This window comes from Molothrus aeneus, chromosome 6 (genome assembly GCF_037042795.1).
Source record: "Molothrus aeneus isolate 106 chromosome 6, BPBGC_Maene_1.0, whole genome shotgun sequence".
NCBI classification, from domain to species: Eukaryota; Metazoa; Chordata; class Aves; order Passeriformes; family Icteridae; genus Molothrus; species Molothrus aeneus.
Genome location: NC_089651.1, coordinates 35,945,829 through 35,971,861, shown reverse-complemented (window position 1 = coordinate 35,971,861; position 26,033 = coordinate 35,945,829). Strand labels below are relative to the sequence as shown.

Sequence of the window (26,033 nt, the reverse complement as noted above, 5' to 3'; positions counted from 1 at the left end):
AGAAATGAGAAAGGTGGTTTCAGTAGTTAAATTACCCCAGTTGTATGGTGTATATGGTAGGTCTGTTGAATTTAAATGTAGTATATAAAGAGCTAATAATATTCATGGAGGTCCAGTCTTTTTTGGTGAGCTATTACTTAATAAACATTGCTGGTATTGCAAGACTTTGGAATTCTTGTTTTCTGTAGAAACATTTGTATCTTATGTGCTTTTATTCCTAACATTGATCTTTATATTAATTATTTTCCTAGAAAACTGAGTTCTTAACATCCTTTATACAAAAGCCTGGAGCAGCAGAGAGACAGTTTTTACAATGAGGAGAAATAATCTGCTAGGTGAGTTAAGTGCCAATGTCTGACAACAAACTCTGATCTTTTCATAGGGAAAACAACTGTGAGTTGTAATCCTGAGATGGGCATGTAAATTGAGTAATTTGCTGTGGTTGTAGGTGGTTTTGATATGGTAGATATTTGAACAGGCCTTGGGTGAGGGGAAAAAAGGAGCATTTGTGACTTATACATGTCATTTTCATGCTAAGCAGTGATGAAATTCTACACTTAATCCTACTTTTTTTGGTATGTTTAAAAAATGTGAGGATAGAGATAAATTCTGTGAGTATTGTAGGAGAGAGATAACTGATAAATTGTGAACTTCTATGTACCTAGGCAGAAAAAAATATGTAGAGGTATAATGTGCTATGTATATTTAGATATGCTTGCCATTTTATAGTGTGGTATTTCAGGTAGATTTGAAGTGACAGTTCATGATGATAAATTAAATGTGAATTTATTTTTTTTTGTGAGTAAATTTTACATAAAAATGTATAGAAAGTGGTAAAGGTAACCTTCTGCTCTGTGTTTGATGACAGCCTGCTGAGTACTGAATTATTTACCAGTGCTTTGTATTCTCCATCTACTACTTGAAGGATCACTTTACACTATAATATTGTTACTGCATAGGAAAAACTATGTTCAGCAGTCTTAGTGACCTCTGAAAAGGATAACTTGCTTGGGAGTTTAAAAGATGGTTCACATGTTACCAGAATCTCCCTGACTGTTTTTATTTGTGAAGCCTACAGAATATTCCATTTCATATTTTGAGGCTATTTTATATTTTGAGGCTATATGGCATTTAGATATTGTAGGGGGAAGATATAATTACAAGTATTTTCCATCTTGGTTTACTTATCAACAATGTGGAAGTTCTCAAAATAGTCTGAGAGACAAAAGTAAAACATAGCTTCTTTAGAACTTTGAGTTTTGAAACAATCTTTTCAGGTTTGGGTTTCGGGTTTTTTTTCCAAAAGATATCATTAAAGGTTTGCTCAGCAATGAAATTGTGGAGGCGTTTTATGCCTTGCTTGGCAGTGAGAATACTGAAAGTGTTTGAATAATATGTCAGCATTTATATTTGTGAATATAATTAACAGGAGTTTGTTCATTGTTGGTTGCAGCTTTTGCTGCTCTTTGTTCTTGATAACAAAATCATTGTGTTTGAGGTCAGTTGGTCATTACTTTCAGGTATATGATTAAGGACTAGAAAACTTCACTTCATGCAAAACAAGGTGAAGGAAAATCAGTCCTGATATATTCAGATGTTTATTTAACGTCAGCTGGCATATTACATCAATACCATTATCTCATTTTCAAAAACACTTGCTATTACTAAGAATATCTAAATAAAACTGCTATAATTTCCTTTCTATGTTAGGCTTTCCTTTGAAATTTTAATTTTAGTGAGTCAAACATTAATATTATATATGATGTGATTGTTGATTTTTTATTAACTTTTTTTTTTTTTTCTGTTCAGGTGTTCAAACTTTCGATTTGCCAGATATTAATGAGGAAGAAAACTGATTAATGTAGTTTTGGTAGTTCATTGGATTTTTTTTCATTCTGCACTGTTAGAAGATTTGAGGAAAATTTCAAGGAATGGAGTTAGCTCACAGTTTACTACTTAATGAAGAAGCATATAACCAGCTTGGTGAATTTCAAAAAGCAGAGTTCATTTTTGAATGGTTACAGTTTTTGGAAAAACTTTTACCAGTGACTAGCAGAGTAAGTGTAATAAGACTTGAGAAGAAAAGGCCATCTTTTTATTATTTTGTTTAAAATCAAAGAGCAACCTGCAATGTTATTTGTCTCATGTCTTGTATGTACAAGGAGTAAAAGTATATTCAGTGTTAGCAGGAGCTTTCTAAATGTTATAAGTTCTTGGTCACAGCCCTTCTAGCGACAGAGCCACTTGTCCAATGAAAGGAATTTTAATTATTTTTAATTCCCATTACTACTGCAAGATTTTGCAGACCCAATATGTAGAATGTAAGTAATGCTTCCACCTAGTGTTGCACAATTATTTGATTCTTCTCTACCAAGCAGGAATGTAACATCTTTCTCTTTGGTTTTTTTTTTTTTTTTAATTTTCCTAGTTAAATGATAAAAGATCTATTTCCAGCCAACTCTCCAATTGTTTGATTCACTGTTTAGTATGTATTGAGTAGGTTATGTAGACATGTAAGAATAAACTAACTAACATAATGCTATTTAAGGGTTGTTATTTGTGATGAAAAACAGTGCCAGGTTCTTTTTTTTTTAAAGAGTATTAAAAAATGTATATACGACTGGATAATTGTTTTAAGGAATTTCTTTCTTTTCTAATGCTCAAGTTCTTGAAACTCAGCTTCTTCTTTAAAGTTATTTGCTACTAAACTTACTATATATCTATGAATTCTTTTATGTTAAAGTAGGCATTAAAAAAAGAAAGAAAAGGCGGCTTTGTTGGTGAAAGATTTAAGCATTGACATGCCACAGAGAAAATACACTTGAAACGCTACTAGCAATAATTATGCTCTGAAAAAAGTGTTGGGTTTTTAAGAAGAATAAAATAGTTGTATACTTGAAATGTCTTTTTTTAAGTATAAAAATGCAATAAAATGTTCATTTGTAGTTCAGAATGTCATTGTCAGAATGGTAATAATGAAAAGGAAAGATAATTTGAATTAATTATCTGTAACTAACTTTTAAATTTAACTGAGTTTTAACTGGTTACTCATTTTATTTCCAGGCTGACATAAGGGAAAACCAGAAGAAACTGGTTGAACAATTGACTTCTTTATTAAACAATTCACCAGGACCTCCTACCAGACGGCTTCTTGCCAAGAATTTAGCTGTACTTTATAGCACTGGAGACACTTTTTCTGTTTACCAAACAATTGACAAATGCAATGAACTCATTCGGAGTAAAGATGACTCACCAAGTTATCTGCCTACAAAACTGTAAGTGCTTTTTTACCCTCAAGCTTCAGATCCAGTAGTAATGAGACAGGCTTAAGGGGTGAGATGCATCTGTGTTCACTGTCACAAAATATGTAATAAAACAAAGATTGTGCTGGTAGTCCATGTTGTATATGAGCATCAGGAACCAAAAGGGTAGAAGACACCTGGTGGTCTTCAGCCAGACAAATGAAAATCAGGCCAGGGAGAATACCAACAATGGATAACAGAGTTATGAGATGACAGGTGCTTCAAAAACAAGGAAAAGGTAGTAATAGTGCTGAGAAGAGCAGTAAAACAGACAAGCACAACTGCAGGTATAAACGACAGTTGCTGAGTACATTTCTTAATTCAGGAGGGAAACTGGATATAGTTAAAAACATCTGAGATGTTTGTAACTAAATACTGAAAGACTAATCAACAGAGCAGGGAAACATGAACTGCTACTTCTGAATGTGAAGCCAAATCTTTATGTGCAGAAATGTTATGAATAACCTTCATTCCCAAAATTATGCACATCTCTCACTATAGTGAGGCAAATTAAAGATGGAGGTAATAAAGATGAGATAGAAGGTGGTAAAGATAGATGAACATCCTTTTGCATTAATGATATGGTATTGAAAGCAGAGCAGGATCTCTCTTCCTACTTTACTTTGGATGCTAAACCTGTTTCTGACAACACAAGTAAAGATTCCTGAAAATAGATTTTGCAAGGAGTAAGTTGTATTTTCTTATACCTGTTTTTTTGTTTCCTTCTTGTTCCAGTTGATCTCTTGTACAGTCTTTTGAGTTAGGAATAAGTTTGCTGTAAAAGATCTTAGTCTTGCAAAGTAAATTATTACTATACTACATTCTTAACAATAATATGCATTAACATTAGAGTTGAGTTGTAATGTGGGACAGAGCTCTGCAGGTCTTCCCACTTCAGCTGTGATGTACCACACTGGGTAAAGTGGGTGATGTCAGTACAGCAAGGAGGGATGGGGGATGCCTTTGGCAGTAAAGCAGAAATGGGAGATGATCAAAGCCAGAATGCTGAGTAGTAGCTGAGGGAGAGGGAGAGAGGTGGCAGTGTACACCACCTGTTCCTGGGTATGTAAGCAGTGGTAAGAAGAGGAAGAAAGAGATGGAGAAAAAGGTAATTGTAAAATATGATTTTCTTCAATAAAGTTTTTAAATGGATTTCTGGTAGAACTGACACGGGGACAACAGGCTACAGAAAATAATTGGAACTACAGAACTGTGTGTTGAGTAAAATCTTTCATCCTAGGTTGCAAATATATGAAATACTTGGTGTTCAGTGTAGAAAAACTGCTTTTTTTGTTTTGTTTTGACCTTGATTAAAGCGTTGTCTTTGCCATCTGTCCACATTTAGCATGCATGCCCATGTTGTCTCGTAGCAACACTTCACCGTCAGTGTTCACAATATGTTGATACACCTGGGAACTCCTTTAAATACAGATTCCAGTGAATTGGTCTTTTATCTCATAGATTATCACTTTTGTTCTTTCCTATATGTGGAAGATGAAAATGTTTTAGGCAAGCATTTTAAACAAAACCTTAGTTAGGTGCTCATCTGCTACTAAAACTCAGCTTGATGTGAATGCTCTACCAAATCAAATAAACAGGTCATGCAGCATGAATGCAGCTTATTACTTTATTAAGGAGAGTACCTGTGACCATCAGATGTTTAATTTAGAAGGGAAGTTGGAAAATTGTAATTTCATTCCCAGGCACACCATTAACAAAATTTAAATCGAAATTGTTGGTGTGTACTGAGTTGGATAAAAGCAATAACAAAACTGGGTTTTTCATGAAAGTAATATTGTAGTATGATAAGAGATAAAGGATACTAGGTTTGTTTTTCTTACTGTGCATTTAGGGAATTACTGCAAATATTAAATATATTTTTTAAATTAAGAATGTATTCAGTATGAGAATTTAAAACTATATATGTTGAACTTGAATTCAGTTGGGGAATAAGCAAAATGTTTGTTGAAAGGGATGCTCAGCAATGTCTACGTATTTAAGTAGGTCTGGAAAAGAGTTGAAAGCTGATTAAGCATATAACTATTTTTCTCTTTGTATTCAAGAAATTAATTGGTTTATAGATCTGTTATAGATCTGTCAATACAAAAGCAAAGCATTTTCATTAACTAATTATTCAAAGGATTAGGCACCTCTTTATTTTTTTTTTTCTCAGTATTAGTATTTTTCGCCTTTGCTAAAGGAAAGGCTAGTGAGCACACAGAATCTGTTTGTCAGGTATTTCACCTGAATTAAATGAAATTCTGAATTAAGTTAAATTCAGAATCTGTCTACAATGAAAGGGACGTGGGTTTATAGTTTCATTTCCTTTGAGGTATTTCCTTATTACGTACTATGTTACATAAATGACAGAATTGTAATTACTAGACCATTTGCAGTCTACCATCAACCATCAAATTGTAAATAAACCTGTCCCTGGTGACTTCTGGCAGCATCTGCTGCAGCATGACACAGAGCATGCTTAGTAAGGAATTAATGTTAGGGTTTAAAGGTGGATGTGAGAACTATTCCTGTTGTGAAATGTACTGGAAGATTCTATTACCTGAATTCTTGTATTATCCCAGTTACTTTAGCAACTCTTGTATCTGCATTTCTTCTAGAGGGTGTGTGCCACATACACACCATTTTTTTTTCCTTTTGATGATCCAGTTACATTTTTGGGACATCCTGTTTAGTTATTTTGCTGTTTTCACATTGATTACTTCAGTCGTCTTAATCCCTTTCATCTCTTAGTGCATCCATTTTCACGCGTCTTTGGATTTGCTTTTGTTTTAGTGCTGCGGTGGTATGCTTGGGCTATTTATACAAAAAATTGGGAAGAATTTTGGGAAACAGTTTTACTGACACCGTTGGGAATGTGCTTAAAGCAATGAAGAATGCAGAGGTATTGGAACAGCATGTTTAAAAAATGAAAAAATAAAAGGATTTTTACTGCTGGTAGCTGGACCAATGAATAAGAGAAAATGCATGATACCAAAATACAAAAAAAAAAAATTGTGAAAAGTCAGATAAAAATCAGTGTCTAAATTCTAAAGAAGTACTAGAGTTAATGGATTATGACTATAAAAGGATGGATCACAGCTTTTCTTTATCTGATTTCATTAAAGTACTTGATAAATTAGAAAATTTAATTGCGTTATTAATGAGAACATTTTCTCTATAGCTTTTACTTTTTGTTTTGGGCTTCATACTTGTAATTATTGCTTTTCAATAGAACATAGAATTACTATTTTCATTTGCTTATAGAATTTTGGGGTGAGTTATCTGCTTTAACTTATTTCAGTATAAATAGATCACTAAAAGACTCAGCCATTTTTACCTATTTCAGTAGTTGGCGTTTTGTATTTCCAAGGAACTTAGGGTTACAAAACTTTAACATTTCGCTTTTTCATTTTTCAGTCTCAAGGTCGTTATGAAATCATGCTTAGTTTGCAAAATATATTAAATGGTTTAGGAGCTGCTGCTATCCCCTGTCACAGAGATATTTACAAAGCTGCCCGATCATGTTTGACAGATCGATCCATGGCTGTCCGCTGTGCTGCTGCTAAGGTAAACTGCTCCAATAGCTGTTGAAAGTAGCTCCCTAAAAACATAAAATTCTGTTTTAATGATCAATGAACACAGAAGTATAAATATTTTTTGCCTGTGTGTGTTCCTTTGATATTATTCGGCAGAAAAAATGAAAGTAATTTTAGTATGAAGCAAGGTGCTTATTTTGTTAGGGAGAACTCAGTGTATTATGTAGCAAACTAAAATTTTTACTGACTGCTTTTCCATGTCAAAACACTTTTATTTCCCTTTTTTCGTCTAGTGTCTTCTTGAACTTCAAAATGAAGCAGTATTTATGTGGAGTACGGACCTGGATAGTGTTGTTACCTTATGTTTTAAATCCTTTGAAGGTTCCAATTATGATGTACGATTAGCGGTTTCAAAACTTTTAGGCACAATATTGGCTAGAGCTCTAACATCTAAGCAGATAACAGGTAAAATATGTGCTTTCTTTGCTGATTCCTCATCTGTAAAAGTTTGTCAGATTATAAGAAACTCTCAAGTTCTGTTGAAGCCTGAAGTAAAATCACATTGTAAGCTTCTTCTGACTGCTCATATCTCTAATTTGGTCTTTTTTCTAACTTTTTTCTTGTGAAGTGCTGGTTTTTGGTTGTGTCTGTCTGTCTATCTATCTATCTATCTATCTTTGTAAAATAATAAACAATGGAAAGTAGTTAGTAAAACTTTTTCTCCGCTATGAGGTTGCTGTTGTATGGAGAGAAATTAGTAACCTCAGGAATTGAAAAGCAAGATTAATTTAAGCAGTTTAGAAATAACTAAGATTTGAGGCAGTCTCTCTGTCAGACTAAAAAGTTAAGGATACCTTCAAGCTGTTTCTCTGCAGTAGTCAATACAATATCTGGCTTGTCAGTGGACAGCAGTATAAATATGGTCAGAAGCAGAAATTAGCAGGCAGTTTTGTTCACACAATAGCTATGTAACAGTACTTGAGTTGACTGAAGCATCCTGGCACAAAGTTACCATCTCCAGTACTTTGTGTGATTCAGACTGAGTGGTTTTAGTCTTAGAAGCCCCAAGCTAAATGTCTAATTGTAATCTAAACAATATATAAGAGGATACAGAATAAGTATGATTCAGACTGATTGTTCTGCTTTTAATGACAACAGAGAAGACTTTCAGTGCAACAACCAGCAAATGACAAAATGACATGCCTTTCAGCCCAACTTACTGTCTTTCAAAATACTTGAGGCTGTGTATTTGAGCTGTATACATGGTGTTCTATATACAGGGTGTTCTAAATACATTTGCACTGTAGACTCTGAAGTCTTAGTTTACAAAGTATTTCCCCCAGAAATTTTTGGAGAAAATTACTGTGTTACAGAAAAAAATCAGCTCTTCTCTCAATAAAATAAAAAAAATATTCTGACCTCTTTATAGACGCATTAGTTTCCTTTAATCTATGTAAGCAATGTACTTGTTATTTCTAAGGCTCTAGGATAAGGTTATGTAAGAAGCTTATAAATTATTTGGTTGGCTATTTCAAGGAGTTTTGTCCTTATTTTAGTTATTTTTAGTTATAAAGAAGTTAGAGCTAAGTGGGGCAGAAGCTAGATGGGGACTAGAAGGGGCTGGGGGAGAGGTGGAGGGAGCAGTACATGAAGAAATTTGTACTTCTGAAATTTGTGCATTGCGTCTGATAACCTGCTGATGTTGAGGGGGTTTTGTTAAGTTGTTTTTCTGGACATCTTTATATCCAATCCTCTCATTCCTTTTCTCATTTGAATCCTTGAAAGAGAACGAAAAATGCAGTGAAAATATTAGGACAGTTTGCACAGTGTGCTGTCATTGTGCTAAGTTTACACATACATGTCCCAGCATGGATTTTAAATGAGCTTTCTATCAAGAAATAAAACACTGGAATAGGAATTGCAGATGGATAATTTTCCTAAACACTTGCGAGCATATTTTTTTCCTCACTCTTTTAGAGGACTATCTTAATGCTAAGGTGACTTGATATTTTTTCTAAGAGGACCTGTAGCTGTGTCTTTACCTGGCTAAGTGTAGTAGAGGGGGATCTGCCCTGTCTGAGGTTTGGGATAGAGACTGTGTTTGCTGGTAAGCTGGAATATGTAAGAACCAGGGCTTCCATGAAGCTGTGGGTGGTAAGAGTAGACCTTACAGATCTTTTTTGCAGAAGGAGCATAGACGGTAAATACTGAGGGTGGGTAAATGTAAATATGCATATTAAGTAATGGCTTCAACTACTCAAAGGTAGTTAAAGCAGAAAAACTTGAGAAATATTGTGTTTTGCTGGAGCACTGATAGCTAAACATCCTATTTTCTGTTGTGAAGTTATGCTCAAACAGTATTTGGATTCGACTGTGCTACTGAGTTTGTGCAAATTATTTTTACTAAAATTAAGAGAGTTGAAACTCTACTTGTGAAATATAGCGAGATTTTTGAACTATTCCTCTAAAGATGTACATTTGTTCTTAGCGTCCACCAAGCATAACTTCCGCAGAGTCTCTTTGGAGGATGTGATGGAGCTATTGGGAACTGGATTTCTGCGTGGAAGTTGTGGATTTCTGCGAGCCAGTGGTGATATGTTGAAAGGGACCAGTTCAGTCAGCAGAGATGTTAGAGTTGGAGTCACTCAGGTTTGGATTACATCAGTTATGATTTTCTGAGATTGCCAAACATTTGTATAATTGCTTTGCTCTGTATATATCTCTTCTTTCATCCTTTTTTTGTGTTTGTAATGAAATGTATACATTTCAAAATAAGGATTTATGTCTTGAGTCATGCTAGAAAGAAAAGAAAGACTTCTGATGTTGCATATTGTTTACCCAAGAGTTTGACATTTTAAAAATTAAATACTAAGTACTACTTGTGAAAGCTTCACATGATATGAATTTCAAATGAGTGATATAAATAAATTCCTCAATTTTTAAATTTAAAACTTATTTCATTACATTTGAAAATTAAAGGGGGAAGTTAGAAGAAATGTTTGAACTTGAAATAGTTTTCTTCTGTATAGGGAATTCCAAGTCTAGTTCTGAAAAGATGGTTCTGCTTTGAATAAGTGCATGAAAAGTAAGCAAAACAGAAATAAGTGGAAAAAACCCAGCATCTGTTTTGCTATGTTCCAGGATGCTCAAAACATTGGATCTTGTAAACTGGACAGGACTGAAGCCAGGCGATGTTGTGCCTGCTGGTAAAAACAGTACAAATTTTTCACATATCAGATTGGTTTCATCCTGTAATTATTATCTTAAATGTAAACATGCTGAATTGTAGATATTCAAATGTGAAACTTGTGACTCAAGACTAAAGGTCATGAACATTTATGTATCAAATAGCTGTGATTATTTTAGTATGTTACAGTCCCATAGCTATATGAAAACCACCTTTGCCATTAAGGCAGTTTGTCAGTACATTTCAACTTCTGTGCAAAAGATCTTTAAATTAGCTTGCATTACTGTTACAAGCTGCCAGATTTTGCAGTGAAACAGCTAGAAGGTGCTACAAATTGTCTTCTGTGCTCGGGTCGTGCTGAGTGGAAGCATTAACTTTTGGCAGAGAGAACAGAAAAGCTAGGGAACAATAATACCTTGACAGCCATTTGCCTAGAAAATGCATGCCAGAGATTTCCAGGGTGTTCTATATACATGGTAGTTTTATTAGTTTTCCAGATATATATCAGATATCTCGTTGAATGTTTTGACTATTTGTACTGGTTTTTGGAAGTTGTCTCCTTTTTCATGTGTATCTATGTTAACACAGTAGTACCTGTGCTAGATGGTACACTCAAACTGTACCAGAACAATTGAAATAGTGCAATGTTTCTACAAAAAAAGCTTGAAAAATTATGAATTTATCAGTGCTTGTGAGTAGAAAACATTTGCAGTTAAAAAATGTATTAATTAGTGAGTTGCAGCTTATTATGAATTTAAAAATAAGAAAGGCATTGAAGATGACTTCTTACATATAGAGAATTTAAGATTTGTTCAAGCCAAGTTCAAGACAGAGTTTAAAATGTAGCCATGGCAGTATCACACTTCACAAGTCTTTATCCTGTTAAATTCCTCAGGTTTCAAATCTGTAAAACCAGGGTAATGTACTGATGCGTTATGAAGCCTAAGTAGTATTTGTCAATAAGCTGCTAACAGGATCTAATAGTATAATTATTTTGTCTAAATAGTTCCCTTTCTTTTACATAAGTAATTTTGTTGTGAATGTTAGACACAAGACAAGGTATATATGAGGTAAATACAGAAATTGATTGAAATAAGCAGTAGTTGAAAGTAGATTGATATAAGCAGTAGCAGAAAGTTCCTTTCTTATGAGGAATTTTGTGTGCTCATTTGCATATTCTCATTTTTTGTATTCTGGTTTTTTGATCTATTCATTAAAAACATCCAACATATACACATGGAAGGCAATTGTAGGGGAGCTTATTATGTGGTGAAATAAATGGTCTTGTGGTGATTAGGTTTGTAAAGTGATTCTGCATTCTTTCTCTTTGTGGTGACAGTCTTTTTATGGTACCTCCATTGCAAGGCAAACTATTTAAATTCATTGGGCTGAAGAACAGTGCTTGGGGGCTGCAAATATTCTCTGATTCAGACCCTTTAATAACCAAATTTTCTCTGGGTTATGGGTTATAGTTTTGTAACATAGTAGTTCCCAAAATGCATTCATACATTAAATTTGGGGTTCATGTGCAGAATGTTAAATAGCTGGAAGCTGTTCTTCAGTGAGAACAAACACAATGTTTTACATAACAAGTGCCTGTGCCGGGTAAACTGCTATTTCTCACACTCTGGAATGAGATGACATGGGCAAGCAGCTTGAAATAACTTACAGTCAAAGCAGGCTGCAATATTACTAGTGCAGAATCACAGAATACACTGACTTGGAAGGGACCCATAACAGTTTTGATAGTAATTTAAATTATTTTTAAAAATTAATACATAAATAAAAAAATTGCAGATACCTAAAAGTGAGAAAGTGTGTGATTTATGGATGCATAAATTTATAAATCATTTCAGTTTAGTGTTCTAGTTGTGGCAATGTGAAGATTTAAAAAACAAGCATGTAGGATAGTTAGCAGTGAATTTCCATGTATTTTGCTCTAAAGTATGTTTCTTTTGAAATCTCTTTCAGGCATATGTGGTATTTGTCTCTACATTAGGAGCACAATGGCTTGAAAGGAACTTCTCTGCCTTCCTATCCCATATTCTAGATCTTGTGTCTCAGTCTCACCCTAAGGCTGTTCAGAGTGCCATGGATGCTATCGGCTGTCGCCGCTGTGTTTCATTCATCCTTCGAGCTACAGTAGGAGGCCTGCTTGGGGAAAAGGCTCAGATTGCAGCTGCCAAGGAGATTTGTCAGGCCATCTGGAAACTGAAGAAAGTTGTAGGTATGGGTCTAACAAGATTATCCATTCAGGCCTCTGTTGTTCCTTTTTTAAGTGATTGTCCAACTACCTAATCCAGAATCCACAGAAACAGAATATATAGTGCTGATTTATTACCATTATAATGTAGAGGGCTTTTGATGGACTGCTTTGTTTTTAGCTTGGGCTGGTTATTTGCACATAAGTATATACAGATTTTTTTAACACTCCATTCCTGGCAAATAAAATTTTAACCATTAACAAATGAAATAATTGCAATAATAGTATACAGACAGTATTTTAAAGTAAGTTAGGTTGGCAGATAATGCATGTCTAGTCAGATCCTGCCTTCCTGTTCAGAGCAGTTGACACTACTGAAGGTTCAAAAAAGAAGCATTTGTTCCTAAATGACACATGAGCATTTCTCATGGAGAGAAAAGATCTCTTGCATGATAAGGTCTTGTACACTGCTTCCAGAAAAAGCCTCTGATCTTCCACCATTGTCCTTCTGGAGGAGAAGAAAGAGAATCCTGGACATAACCTGTTGTCCTCTGCTGTACATGTATCTGATTTAAATATCTGAATGTTTTGGATCTAAACAGACATAATGATTTGTGTCTCAAAATATAAACACTCAAAAAACATAATATTTTTCCCTCCTTCTTCATTCCATGTCTCTGCCTTCTCACTTGTTTGATCTTGCAAGATTTCAGTCTTTTCTTCCCTTTCTTTTTCCCTACAATGAAGTAAAATCTGGCCAGTTATATCAAAGTATGTCTTATTCAAGTTACTTTTGGTAGGGCAGACAATAGCACTCTTCTTGCCAGCTACTGTTTCCTATGATGTAAAGATAAGTAGTTTGGTATTTTCCATTTATCCACACTCTTTCCCTCACAGATGTTGCTACACCATCCTTTTAGTAAAAGAAATGTACTTGTCTCAGTGAAGGTAACCCTTTATGAAAACAAAAATAAAAATGGTAAAAGCTCATTTAGTAGTATAAACAACTTCTCTTGGCAAAAACCTTTCTCCCATCTGTTTGTTTGATTTTGGTAATGATTTCATGGTGATTTTCTTGTATTGTGTTATCAGATGCTGCAATAAGTGATGGTAACTTGGAAACAAAAATTAATACAACAGATGTAACAGCGAGTCAGCATGTACTTGTGTGTGCACTTCAGGAACTCGGAAGTCTCATTCATGGCTTAGGAACTACAGCAGCACCATTACTGCAAGACTCCAGTACAGGTACAAGCCCTGAATTATTTTGTGAACCACAGTACAAATCAAATTTATATTTGTTTGTTCGCTGTGATCTTCTTTGATTTCTTATGACTGTTCTTCTCATGCTCAGTCTCCTAACCAGGATTCTCCATAGTTCTTGTATTATTTTCTGTTTTCTTCCAAGAAACTTTAAAAAAAAGGTGGGGGGGGGGGGGGGGGAGGGAAAGTTATCTGCCTTACATGCTGTAGGAAAATTTCAGACATTGCCCAAAGAGTTCTGTATCTTTCCTAACCTGTACAAGTATGTCAGTTTAAAAAAAAAATCTTCATTAAATTTTACTCCATTAAGGGTTGTATTTAAATTGCAACACTTCATAATGTTTATAATAAAACTGATTCAGCTGGGTGCCTTTATTGTTCTTATTTAGCTGCATCCATGGCATGGATTTCTGCTTGCTTACAGAAGCTTACAGATATTTTCTATGTATGTTGAGGGGTAACTGTGCAATATGTTAGGTTTTCTCCATAATGTTGCTTTTCATCTAGGGTAATTTTTTTCTAAAAAGAGCTTAATTATTTACATTTGTTACAATTATTTAAAAATAATAGTACTTTTTCAAGGAAAGTATAGAAATTGGATCATGTTATGTTTGCCAGTCCTGTGTATACATTTTTACTTGTTTGACAATCTGCTTGCCTCTTACTTAAGTGTGTTTGTGCATATTATTTTTCAGGTGTTCTGGAGGCAGTAATTTCTGTCATTCTTCATCCCAGCATTTCAGTTAGACTGACAGCAGCGTGGTGTTTGCGCTGTATTGCTGTAGCCCTGCCCTCTTATGTGTCCCTGCTGTTGGATCGTTGCATTGAACGTCTCAGTGCATTGAAATCCTGCCCAGAAGCAGTAACTGGCTATAGTTTTGCTGTGGCTGCTTTGCTGGGTGCAGTAAAACATTGTCCTTTAGGAATTCCACATGGAAAAGGGAAGGTACGGTCTGAATACTTTTCATATAGTCTGTTCTTGTATTTTTTTGCAGTGGTATTTGCATATTTTCTTAGTGACATGATCACAATACCCAGTGATCCTGATGAGATACTTTGGTTCCTCAAGAAGAGGACTTTGAAGCATACCATGACTCAAATAAGCACATGTTTTTCTCACATGTATGAGGAGCAAAAAATCCTGTTTCTTGGGAATGACTCTCAAGTGTACAGGTTAGTCAGTGCTTACAGCAATAACTGCAGTTATCTTGGAAATCGTTGGTCAAGTCCAACAGATAGACACTTTTGTTTTGTTTTATAGAATATAACAGAAATCAGCTTCTTGCATTGACTCAGTCAAGATGCCAGTCTCCTCAGTAGTGCAGATAGAAAATGCTGTGCTCTGAAGTTTTAAGGATATGCAGCTGTAGAAATAAAGACTGGGGGAAGGAGCTGTTTCCATCTTAATGGGAACTTTATCCACTGAGTTACTCATGTTTGGAAAACTGTGGTGGATCACAAATGTCAGCAGTACATGCTAATTTTTTGCATGATGTAGAAACTTACATTCTTTCTTCTGGAAATAACTGTTTCAGTGTCAGCGGACATTAAGAACATTCTGGACATTCAAAGTCCTGACTGATGAACTTTTCCTTGTGATTGCTGAAAGATCATGCAGAGAGAACAAAATGGATGGTATTTGCCCACTTTTTTAGATAAAAAGTGTCATTCAAATACTATGCACCTAAGCAGAGCTGAAGTTTCTGTTTAACAGAGAAACATAATTCTTAACAAAGATTTCTTTTAGAGGAATATAATAGGATGAAATAGGGCTAGGGAGGAGGTATGGGAGGGCACAACAAAAAATATGGGAGGAACACTGTATTCTATACTAAGCTGGTAGGGGGAAGAAAAGAACAGTTGACAAAAGCCCTTTTCTGCTCTCTCCTAGGAACACTGCCAGATTCCAGACTAGTTCTTCTTCTGAGGAGCAGAAAGAGACCAGTGTTGAATAGAGCAGTTTTGAGAAGGAAATATCAAACATAGACAATAGTGAACTGTAGAGAAGCTGTTCTATATTAATGGATTATCCTTTGAGAGGAGATAGAGTTGCAGGTGGAACCTAAAGAAAAATTAGTGAGCTTATATATATTTAACATTCAGTTCTATTGCTTATAATTCAGTTTTAAAAAATTCTTCAAATATAAGGCATTCCTGCTCGTACACAGAGAAAAATTGTCAGAAATCATTAAATTACATCATTTCTAGCATGTATGGTTTATAGGTAGCATATGTATACTAAGTTTTTAGTGATTTTTTAGTACTAAAATTTAAAAAAGGTACTGTTTTATTTTAGAATAAAATGTATTAACTCTAGCAGGAATCGATACAGATACATTTCTTCTTTTACAACTATCTGGTAGCATTATGGAACTGGGGAAACTAATACTTCAGATTGGAAAAAAGACATCAGGTGAAGTTTTGGAAGTGTAAAAATCTCAAACATTCATGAAGCAAACTTTCATACCATTTTAAGTGTGAAAAGAATTTATATAAGGATATTTTCTGTACTTAAGCTTTTTAATTATACTTTTGATAATGACACTTCTTACTTGGAATACTGACTTATGAGCAGTTTATTTTGGAGACTGGACATAATGCAAGATGTAAGATGTTTTTTAGCAAATGTGAAACATAATTGAAGCAAACAACATGCAGAATACTTACAGCATTTGTAGACATACTGTGGTAATTGTGCATGGGCACAAGGGTGTTCCTCAATGTAAGTTGTAGATACCTCTTGGTGACAAGTGGAGTCACCTTGCTTTTAGCACATGCTGGGCATGTGCAATTATTCTGGAGCAGCTAAAATAGGATTAATTCTAACTATACTATTTTAATTTATTTTTCAGTCATACCATTTGTTGATTTGATAAATATTCAGAGAGAACGATAGACTTTATTCAGCAACAAGGATAAAAAAATAATTACCACTCTCAACCCTTCTTCTGAGCTGTAATTCATAGATGTCATGCATACATTGTGACATAAACAGAATATCAGAAAACTTGTATCCTTCCAATGCATGTTCCTGTGGAAATTATCAGTTGTCATTTTACTGCTGATAAAGGAGAGCATACAGAGCAGCAAAGGAACTTACGAAGTACTCCAGAGAACTCCTGAAGCCGTCCCAGACTAGTACTGAAGTCAGGAATTGCAACTTCATGAGCCTGAGTTTATTGCCATAGTGTAAGAGGAAGATGGAAATCTTCCTCTGGGAGCAAGAGAATAGGATTAAGTATTACACCAAATAGTATTGAAAAAAAATTGATATTTACCAAAATGTGATTCTCTGTTTTTCTCTTTTACTTTGAAGGTAATCATGACAGTAGCAGAGGATTTGTTGCGTTCTGCTTCTCAGAACAGCCGCATTTCACTGCAGCGAATGCAGGCTGGATGGCTCCTGATAGCTGCTCTCATGACATTAGGTAGTAGCTTTCTGCAGTTCTTCTTAATCTACGTTAAGGTGTTCAGTGTTCTGTTTGAGGTTTTGTCTAATTTACTGCTGCAAAATAATTTTTAAAACCCCAAATGTTGAAATATTTAGAAAAACTTTCTGAGATAAAAATGTTATCTCTTTCAAATTTACTATTAATTCACTGGGAGCCGTTTCTGAATAATAGTGATTGGAGTGGGACTGCTATTAATTAAATGTAGATAATAAATTTCAAAGTGAATCTAACCAAGTGTCCTAGTGATCATGAAGAACTTTAAAATATTTGTCACAGCAAAAAATGAGCTAATAATTTGCATTTCCCTCTTGTCAGGCATTTGAAATCTTACAGAACTTTTTAAGATGTATTACTGGTCAGGTTATTGACTGTGGTCAATAAATTTTTAATGAAGAATATATTTTATTTTGGTCATATTTTTAATGTTTTCAGGTATTACTTCTGCCCAACAACTCCCTTTTTTATGTTGTTATACTTGATTTACCTAAAACAAATGTTTGCTTTTCTGAACATTACTATTTATCTTTGCATCTCTTTTATGCTGGTGATCCACAGGGTCTGTACTTTGTAACAAACAGGCATTGTAGTTGGTTTGGTAACGTACTAGTAAATGTGTCAATGGGTATGCAGTTACATATGAAAATGAAGTACCAAAACAGTAAATATTTGAGAAATTACATATGAGAAGGCTGGGAAAGTAGCATCTGGTTTTGTTCACTCCTGCAGAGATTTTGTGAACACAATAAAAAAGAGAAGGAAAGAAAATTTAGTTTTATTAATCCTTGCATTGGCCTGACAACTACCAATCCTTACAGGTCCTGCAGTTGTCCAACATCATCTGCCACGAATCCTGTTACTGTGGAAGTGCATCTTTCCATCATCTCCTAAAGACCTGGAAACAGAGAAGACACGAGGAGATGCGTTTACCTGGCAAGTAACACTGGAAGGTCGTGCTGGTGCCCTCTGTGGTAAGCAGAATTTACTGTCTTTCTCTGCATATTTGTTATATGTTAATTTTAGTTAATTTTATTAGTTAATTTTCTTTCTGAAAGAACAAGAACACTCCATGCTGATTTTTTTTCACTAGATGGTAAAGTCTACATTCCCTCCATATATAACATACATGCTATATAATATATATGCTTATATATCAATAAATATATGCTTATATATCATATATGTTTCATTTTGTGGTGGAAAAAAAACCAAACAAAACCAAAAAAAAAAAACAAACCCAAGAGAGTTTTTCTTCTCCTTCTTCTAATCAGTTGATTTTCAAGCAATAAATGATAATCAGGAAGGTTGCTTCTCTTGTTTAGCAAACAAATCACAACAATGACTGAAGATCCAAAGCAGGCTGTGTTCTCTTGTTTATACAGTCTATTATGTTTGGAAAATAGTGGTTTTGTTTTCTACCAGGTAACTTATTATAAGCAAAACAGAATTGGTGAGTCATTCAAACATGTTTGTGAAAACGGAAGGACTTGGGTAAATATTACAATTAGGTAGTTGCAATCCTCAGCCAGGAAACAGCACTTGGAATGTGGCTGCTTTCTGGTAGGTTGCAGTTTTTTATCATGAAATACTGTGAATTTGGGGTTCCAAGAAATTGCCCCAGTGATCTTCAAATATTTAACACGTTTCAGTCTTGTATTCAAGAGTACTAAAGGGTGCTTTGCGTTCACAGAAATGTGAGTCTTGGTATAGTAAGCACCCTGCTCTCTCACTATTAAGATACATCAGAAGATGTGGAATTCAATAGCAATTTTATTTTAGAAATACCTAAACAATTAACCTTTCAACATTTTTTTCTTTAAATGATAGGTAATATGGTGGATTCTTTAGGTGCTTTTGGAAATTAAACTCAAGTTTATTTTTCTGTAAATTATATACATGCTAATTGGTTCTTAGAGTACAGTAATTGAACTAAATTTTAATGGAAAACTAGTAAAGTAAGCAATAGGTCACTTATCATCTTCCTATTTTCTTTTCATTATTATTATGGAATTACCATGAATTTGAGTTACATACCATCACTTAGTTCATAACAGAATGCAAAAAGTAATTGCATTTATGTATGCAATTAAAAGTCAGGATATGAATGTCCAAGCTGAGACACTGAAACAGTGCATCTGACTTTTTTCATTTCTACTTTTAATCATTATTAGTGATGTAGTAATGTAATTACTTTGCTAACATGATTTTTTTTTCTTCAACTTACCTCACACTAAGTAAATTGAAATCCAATTCCTTTTGTAGCTATTAAAAGCTTTGTTTCCCACTGTGCTGGTCTTCTTACGGATGAAGTTGTTCAGAGACTTCTTCCTCCTCTCCCAAGTGCTGTTGATTTATTGACACAGTAAGTGTGTGTAAAAAACTGTTACTGAAAAGCTTGCATTTGATTAGTGCACTTTCTAAAGAAATTTCTTTTCAAGAGACAAAAATCAGTGTTTCTGTGTTTGCAGATTCCAGTGTTGTGAAAAATCTAAGGAAGATTTTATTGCAGGAGTTTTTTAAGTTCGTTTTTATATACTGCTTTTTTAATAAAACATACACATTTGCATTTATATACCATTATTTTTTATGAATAAGAAACTAAGTTCAAGAATATGCTTTGAAAAGCATGTTTTGGACGTGGATATTTTTTGTACTTAATTTCAGATCCAAGCTGGAAAGGGTTTTATTAAACTTTTGCCTTTTGAATATAGAACAATTTAATGCATTTGGGTTCCAAGCTCTAAGTTAGAGAAATGTATCCACAAAAGTTTGTTGTCGTAAATATAAATAAATAGAAAGCTTGTTTATTTCTCTAGTATAAAATGAAAATAACGCTTGGAGATGGACAACAGACATTTTGTCAGACCATGTGAAATAAATTGGTTTCCTTTTACTGTTATTTGTGCAAATCAAAATGTACTTCTAATATGTACAGATTTTAAAAGCATTCAGTTGAAACTGGGGTGTTACATAAAACTTGGAGTTCCTTCTATCTATGACATGCTTTTTATATTTTAAGGCTTTCTTCAATATACAAGTCATATGGAAATTCCTTAAAAACACCATCAACGGTTTACAGACAGAAACTGTATGAGTTACTAGCAGTACTGCCCCCAAAGGCCTATGAAGGTACGTGTTTCCATGCAAGGAGAAATCCATTAAGAACACTGTGGGCTCGTTTTAAAGTTTTTTGTCCAACACATATTCAGCCAGCAAAAATCAGTTCTGCCTTTTCTAAAAAACAAACTTTATTCCCTCTAAGTTTGATGAATTGTAGCGAAGTCACTGTGAGTTTTTAGAAGCTAAAAACTTCATGACCTTTTTTCCCTTCTAATATCAAAATAGACCTCTGTTACAAATAGACACTTTTCCTCTATTTTTGGTTGATACTTAGTTAGACAATGTTTCAATGATGCCCATTTTACATTTCCATTAAATCCTAATTCCCAGAGATGTAACTTTAGCTTAAACTAATTGGATATAGACCATTGAAAGAATTCAAATTAATTGATTTAATGAAGTAGGTTAGAAATTTTGAACTGCTTTACATTATATTAGAGATATATTAATCTGATCCTGTGCAGATTGTGGATAAAGGGTTTGTATTTAAAGAACAATTTCAACAAAATCTGGGGATGGACTTTTTATAGGGATGGAGCATAACAAAAAGAATCTAGGTCTCTGATTGATTAGCTATGCACTGTAGGTGGATGAGTCCAACTTTCAGCTAAAATATTTAATATCTTTGTTGTCTTTAAATAATTTGTTGTACAGTAGTTTATGGACTGCAGTAAGGAGCCATAGTGTTTTTGTCAGCTGTAAAGAGAAGCAAAGGGTATTCTTCAGGACAGAGACAATATGGTGCAACCATGCTCTAAATTAGCTGTGTCCTCTGTATTTTGGAAGGAATCCTTACTCAAATAATCTGCTCCATCTAGTGGTAACTGCTAAGGGAATTGGGACAAATCCCTGACCTGTGCCTTAAAGCTGTTGTCACATTGGATGTACGTATATAATGAAGCATAGTGTATAATACTCATTTGTGAATGAAAATTACATCTCCAACCCTGAGAGCAAATTATTCCTTTTGTTCTTGTAGTACAAGAGTGACATGTTACAGAATACAAATATTTGGGTGTGGCTGGGTTTGGCAGTTTCTTGGTGTGTTTGGGATTTTTGTGTATGCTCTAACTTAATAGAAAATACAGTGTTTTACAGTGTGACCTGCAAAAGGTACCTCTTGTGAGAGAGTAGCCTAACTGAGGATGCTGCATTCTAGTACAAAAAAAATAAAGAAATAGCTTGAAAAGTTTTTTATAAATAAGTGGACACCCTGCTGAAATCTTTGAAAATAGCCTTAGAATCAAAACAGTAATTTGACAGGTGTAGTCTCAGAGGTATCCACACATGTGTAATACAGCAGTATGAGAGTAGGGAAGGAATGGAAATGCATACATTGCCAGAACTTATTTTTATATATCATAACATACAGTTATGCATCATTTAAAAATGCATTTAAAAGTTTCTAAAGTAAAACTTGAAACAAATACCATTCTTTCCATTTTATTCCAGTATGATAGCTTCATGCAGAAACTGTATGTGTTCATAAATACTGTGAATTTTTAAAATAAATTGTGTGGAGAAACAGTGTCACTATGGAACTCATGATGTTTTTTCAATGTCTACATTTAGTCATTATAAGTAGGAACAATATTAGGAGTACTCTTGTGTTTCATAGCAGGGCTCATTTCACATGGCTCAGAGTGACACACTGATTGAGAAGCTTTCACAAGTTCATGGTTTTATTTCTTTTGTATTTGTTTTCTTCATTCCAGGTAGTTAGCCCATTGATAGAAATCTGTAAGTTGTTTATTTTTGAGAAAATTGATGATAGAAACATTTACCAGGAGTTGTAATTTTAGTATTTGTAAATAATGTGCAAACCTTGTTTTCTTTAGTGCAAGAGGAACAAAACAAAATGGCCAGGAAAATAAACAGTTGAAAACAGACTATTCATATACCCGAGCTTCTTTGTCAATGCATGCCTTTAGATTTCTGAGGCCTGAGATACTATGAGTTGTTTAGGCTCTGCTTGGTCTTTTCCTGCTCACTTTCTGCCTCTTTGATGTTTCTTTTACTGCTGTCATGATTAAAAATCATATCTGCTCAAACAACAGAATGTTACAAAGTTTTACCATGAGTGTGCATGAATCATAATTTATTTTTTGCATTATTTCAGCAGTGGCAGATATGAGAAGAACGTGTTAGATAAACTTGAACATCAGTGGAATACATTTAACATGTTTTAGTTGCTGTCGTCCATTGTGCATGAATGGATAAGACTTGTAATTTATCTGATCCAAAGTATGAACTTGTTAGGCTGAGGAGATCTGGTTCTAAAATGACAAATCATATTTGTGATAATTTTCATGTGTCATTAGTTTTGGATTATAATGTGCTCATGTTTTCAAGGCTAAACATTTATTTCTTGTGAGTTAATACAAAAAGTTTTATACTGTCCAAATGGAAAATTTCACAAAAATAATTTCAATGGCTTGAATTCTATTAGATTTCTTGATGTTTTCTGTTGTCTGAAATTAATATGTTTTATCAGACAACTCATTAGGGTTCTTTTCATACTTCAGCTTTTTGTGCTTGTTATGTTCCATGGTTTAAACCATAAAATTGAATACAGGCATTCCCTTCTCTTTCTTAATAGGATGAGATGAATTGCTAGAATGCTGAAACAGCATTCTGGCATAAAATTTTGAACTGCTTTAGATTGGGGAAATATTGTTTCAAGTGTTGAGGATTGCCAACTGTCCGGGACTAAAATAAACCTTTATTTGGTTGAAAAATGCTGGGATCTCCATGAAATTTTATTTTAAAGGCTGGTATTATTCACAGGAAGGGGATTTAAAAAAAAAATTGTCATGATGATGAGTAATAACAAAAGAACAGTTCCTAGTTGTTAACTATAGTAGTTTTTTAAAGGCTAATTTCTATTCCTTTCACACATTGTACTATATTTGATAGTGCAAACATTTTGCATTTAGATTTGAGTAATGTTTTTTGGAAAAATTACGTACTTGCTTAATTATCCAGGGAGGCAGGCAAAGCACCAGATGCCTGCAGGGGAGACAGGCTGATAGGGCCAGGAGTTTGACAGGTAAGAGAGAGAAAGTCAGCTTCTCAGAATAGGTTCTGTTTCCAGGGAGGGGTAAGTAGCTGATTGCAGCTACCAGCTCTGAGTATGCTAATAACTCTCTTTGTGCTCATGAGGTGCTGAAAACTGGGTTGTCCCACTTTTTGAAACTTCTATATCTTGAAAATTTATAAGCAATTTCAGTGCAAACATGTAATTGTGTGATCAGCTAACATCCAAATTGAATGCAAGGAATTGGATATGTGGTGTTAAGTGCCTGTCTCTCCTCCCTCCCCACATCTTAGTGGTGATAATTCCCAGTTAATGGGGACTTGACTTTTCAATCTTAATGCTCTGGAGGCAAATTCTTAATTAATATTTATATCAAGACCAAGTACATTCTTTAAGATCAGTTCTGCAGTGTTTTTCAAGGCAATTACAAACCAGTCGTTTCTCATCACATGCGATTCAGCATTGGAAATGTTCTCTCTCTACAAAGACTATTTTAATGACCTAAATAGTCTGACTCAAAATGCCCAGTGTTGTTTTTGTATTATGTACAACCTTGTCAAAAACATTATGTGCAACAATATGTGGAATTCCCTTTTAACTACAGGGAAATTTATCATAACCTATCACTCCTACAATAAACTTACAGTAAACTCCTGCTTTGGTTTTTGCATGCAAACTCCTAAAATGGGGGACTGCATTCATCAGCTTTTGTTTATTTATCAAACCTATGGACATTTTAAATTACTTCTGCTTGCCAAGTTCAAGTATTCCTTTGTGATTACATAATACATTCCACAGCATTAATTTTCAGGAAATAGAAGAAAATATGGCTGTATTCATAACTGCCATTTCCCCTCTACTTTATTTGTAAATGTAACTAATTTACTGACCTAGCAGTTGTATGGCATTATGCCTTCTGTAAAGAAAAAGGTCTCTGTTTTTCTGCTTCTAGATTGGTGTGGGAGCTTAGCTTGCTTTTGTCAGGTACTGCTCTGTGGCTTCCCCTCTAACAGAGTCTTTTATAATTAACTATTTGAAGACTAAAGAGAAATGTTATGTGGATGTTACTATTTCAATATAAATGCATTGCTCCCAAAGTTGCTTGTGGCAAGTAACTAACCAATGGTTTTGAATATTTTTTCTTTAATTTAAAGGAGACTTCAGTGCTGTTCTAAAAGAGTTAGTGACTGACTTGACTGTCACAGATAGCCAGATTGATGCCTCTGCATTCTTGCTTCCATCCCTTTGTCATGAGAACGATCTCCTTTTACTGGGTCCCTTACTGCAGGAGACTGACCACCGATTTATTGAAGAGCAGGTACTTTTAGTTCTATTATAAAGGTATTATTGTATTTTTGTACAATTGTAGTTATCTAGGTCAGTGGCCAAAAATATGGCTATCACTCTTTTCCTTCTTACAGCTTCTTTTAGGTAACAGCATAGCTGGTGGCAGCCTGGAGTATGACCCTTACTCAATTTATGAGAAATTTGCAAAAGGGGATTCAGTTCCTAAACCACTACCTCCTGCATTATCTGTTATCAGTGCAGCAAGTCGACTTTTTGGAGTTATGTTTTCCCACATAACAGAATCTCACAGGTAAAGTAGTAACTGTAACTGCTGGGGAATTCAGGAGATCTTGTAAGATGGTCACAGTGTTTGACTCTGAATGCAGAAGAAAACAGTTCTGAAAAAATAATGAATTGCATAAGTGGAGTCTGTAAACCATCTGAATAGCATCAGACCACCAAATGATTGGACTTTTTTCTTTAAAGTTACTGATAACAAGAAGGCACATCCAGCAAGAGGTTATTATCATAGCAAATCTGTGGACCCAGAAAAATAATGGGTTTTTTTGATAGCCAGATAAAAATGGAAGCTATTTTGAGAGATGTTACACATTTTTTGTGGTGCTTAATACATAATACATTCTTTATAAAAAGTGGATGGAGAGAAATGAGTATGTGTGTCAACACAGTTCTGTCAAGGTACAAGAATGCTTGTAAGAGATCAAATACTTCTCTTGAGTTTTTGACTATGTATTTTCTCACTGCATATATGGCATTTTGGTTTTTTTCACATTTATAAGCACACTGATTGCTAAAGCATAAAATTCCTAAAGATTTTTGCATGTAGTTGCTTTTTTTGTGTGCTTCTGTATGGTAATATTTTTGAATGCAGCTTTAGAGCATTTTAAAATTTTTTAAAATTAAATAGCTGATGAATTAAAATAGCTGATGAATTTTTTTAAAATTAAATAGCTTTATATTTTCAAAGCCTGCTATAGTTAGATCTCAATTGTTAGCTCATGATCATTATAGCTGGTGATGGTTTATAATTTCCTATGTGGGATGAATGTTTCATCTTGATGAGTTCTGAGTCTTGATGTCTTCTCAACTTTGAATGTTTGGGGTTTAATGTAGGTTCCAGGCAGGTGTTTGTATATGAGAATACCTGGCAATAAAATTGACAAATGATTTATTTGTTCTTCTGACCTGTCTTTACTTCTTTATTCTCTCTTCATTGACTGCTTTTATTGTGGATTTTTTTTGTTTTTGTTTTTTTTTTTTTTCCTGTCTGTCACCAGCTTTCTGATTGGTTTTTTTCACTTGTTTCTCAAGACATGAATTAATTGTTGCAAATAAATACATTTTCATTTCTTTTTCCTTTGCCTCCTCCTTTCTCATTTGTAAGTTAAAATGCATTATTCCCATATGTGGTTCCTTTTAATAATGTCTGTTCAATGTTACTTAGATATGTGATTATCTGTGAATACATTTAAGTAGACAAATGTGAAAAGTTCATGTTCATATATGGAAATTCATATTCTAATATGGAATACACTTTTTTTTTGTAGTAGACAGGGATGCCAGTTGAATGAAAATGCTCAAGAGTTGATTTATTCCACCATAGATTTTGTTATGGGTTTTAAAATAAA

The 26,033-nt window shown here is 34.2% G+C and overlaps 1 protein-coding gene across 1 annotated transcript in view; it reads left to right on the top strand.

Moving 5' to 3' along the window:
* The first annotated feature begins 294 nt into the window (after positions 1–294).
* The window catches only part of HEATR5A (HEAT repeat containing 5A), a 55,573-nt gene continuing 29,834 nt past the window's right edge, over positions 295–26,033 (top strand). Inside the window, exons 1-16 of the mRNA XM_066552176.1 lie at positions 295–335; positions 1,810–2,057; positions 3,064–3,275; positions 6,096–6,204; positions 6,720–6,869; positions 7,132–7,303; positions 9,327–9,487; positions 11,997–12,252; positions 13,321–13,476; positions 14,187–14,437; positions 16,808–16,919; positions 17,759–17,911; positions 19,203–19,302; positions 19,960–20,069; positions 24,252–24,415; positions 24,519–24,694. Coding sequence (XP_066408273.1) covers positions 1,932–2,057; positions 3,064–3,275; positions 6,096–6,204; positions 6,720–6,869; positions 7,132–7,303; positions 9,327–9,487; positions 11,997–12,252; positions 13,321–13,476; positions 14,187–14,437; positions 16,808–16,919; positions 17,759–17,911; positions 19,203–19,302; positions 19,960–20,069; positions 24,252–24,415; positions 24,519–24,694 — 2,408 coding nt within the window. The 5' untranslated portion in view covers positions 295–335; positions 1,810–1,931. The remainder of the gene's footprint in view (positions 336–1,809; positions 2,058–3,063; positions 3,276–6,095; positions 6,205–6,719; positions 6,870–7,131; positions 7,304–9,326; positions 9,488–11,996; positions 12,253–13,320; positions 13,477–14,186; positions 14,438–16,807; positions 16,920–17,758; positions 17,912–19,202; positions 19,303–19,959; positions 20,070–24,251; positions 24,416–24,518; positions 24,695–26,033) is intronic.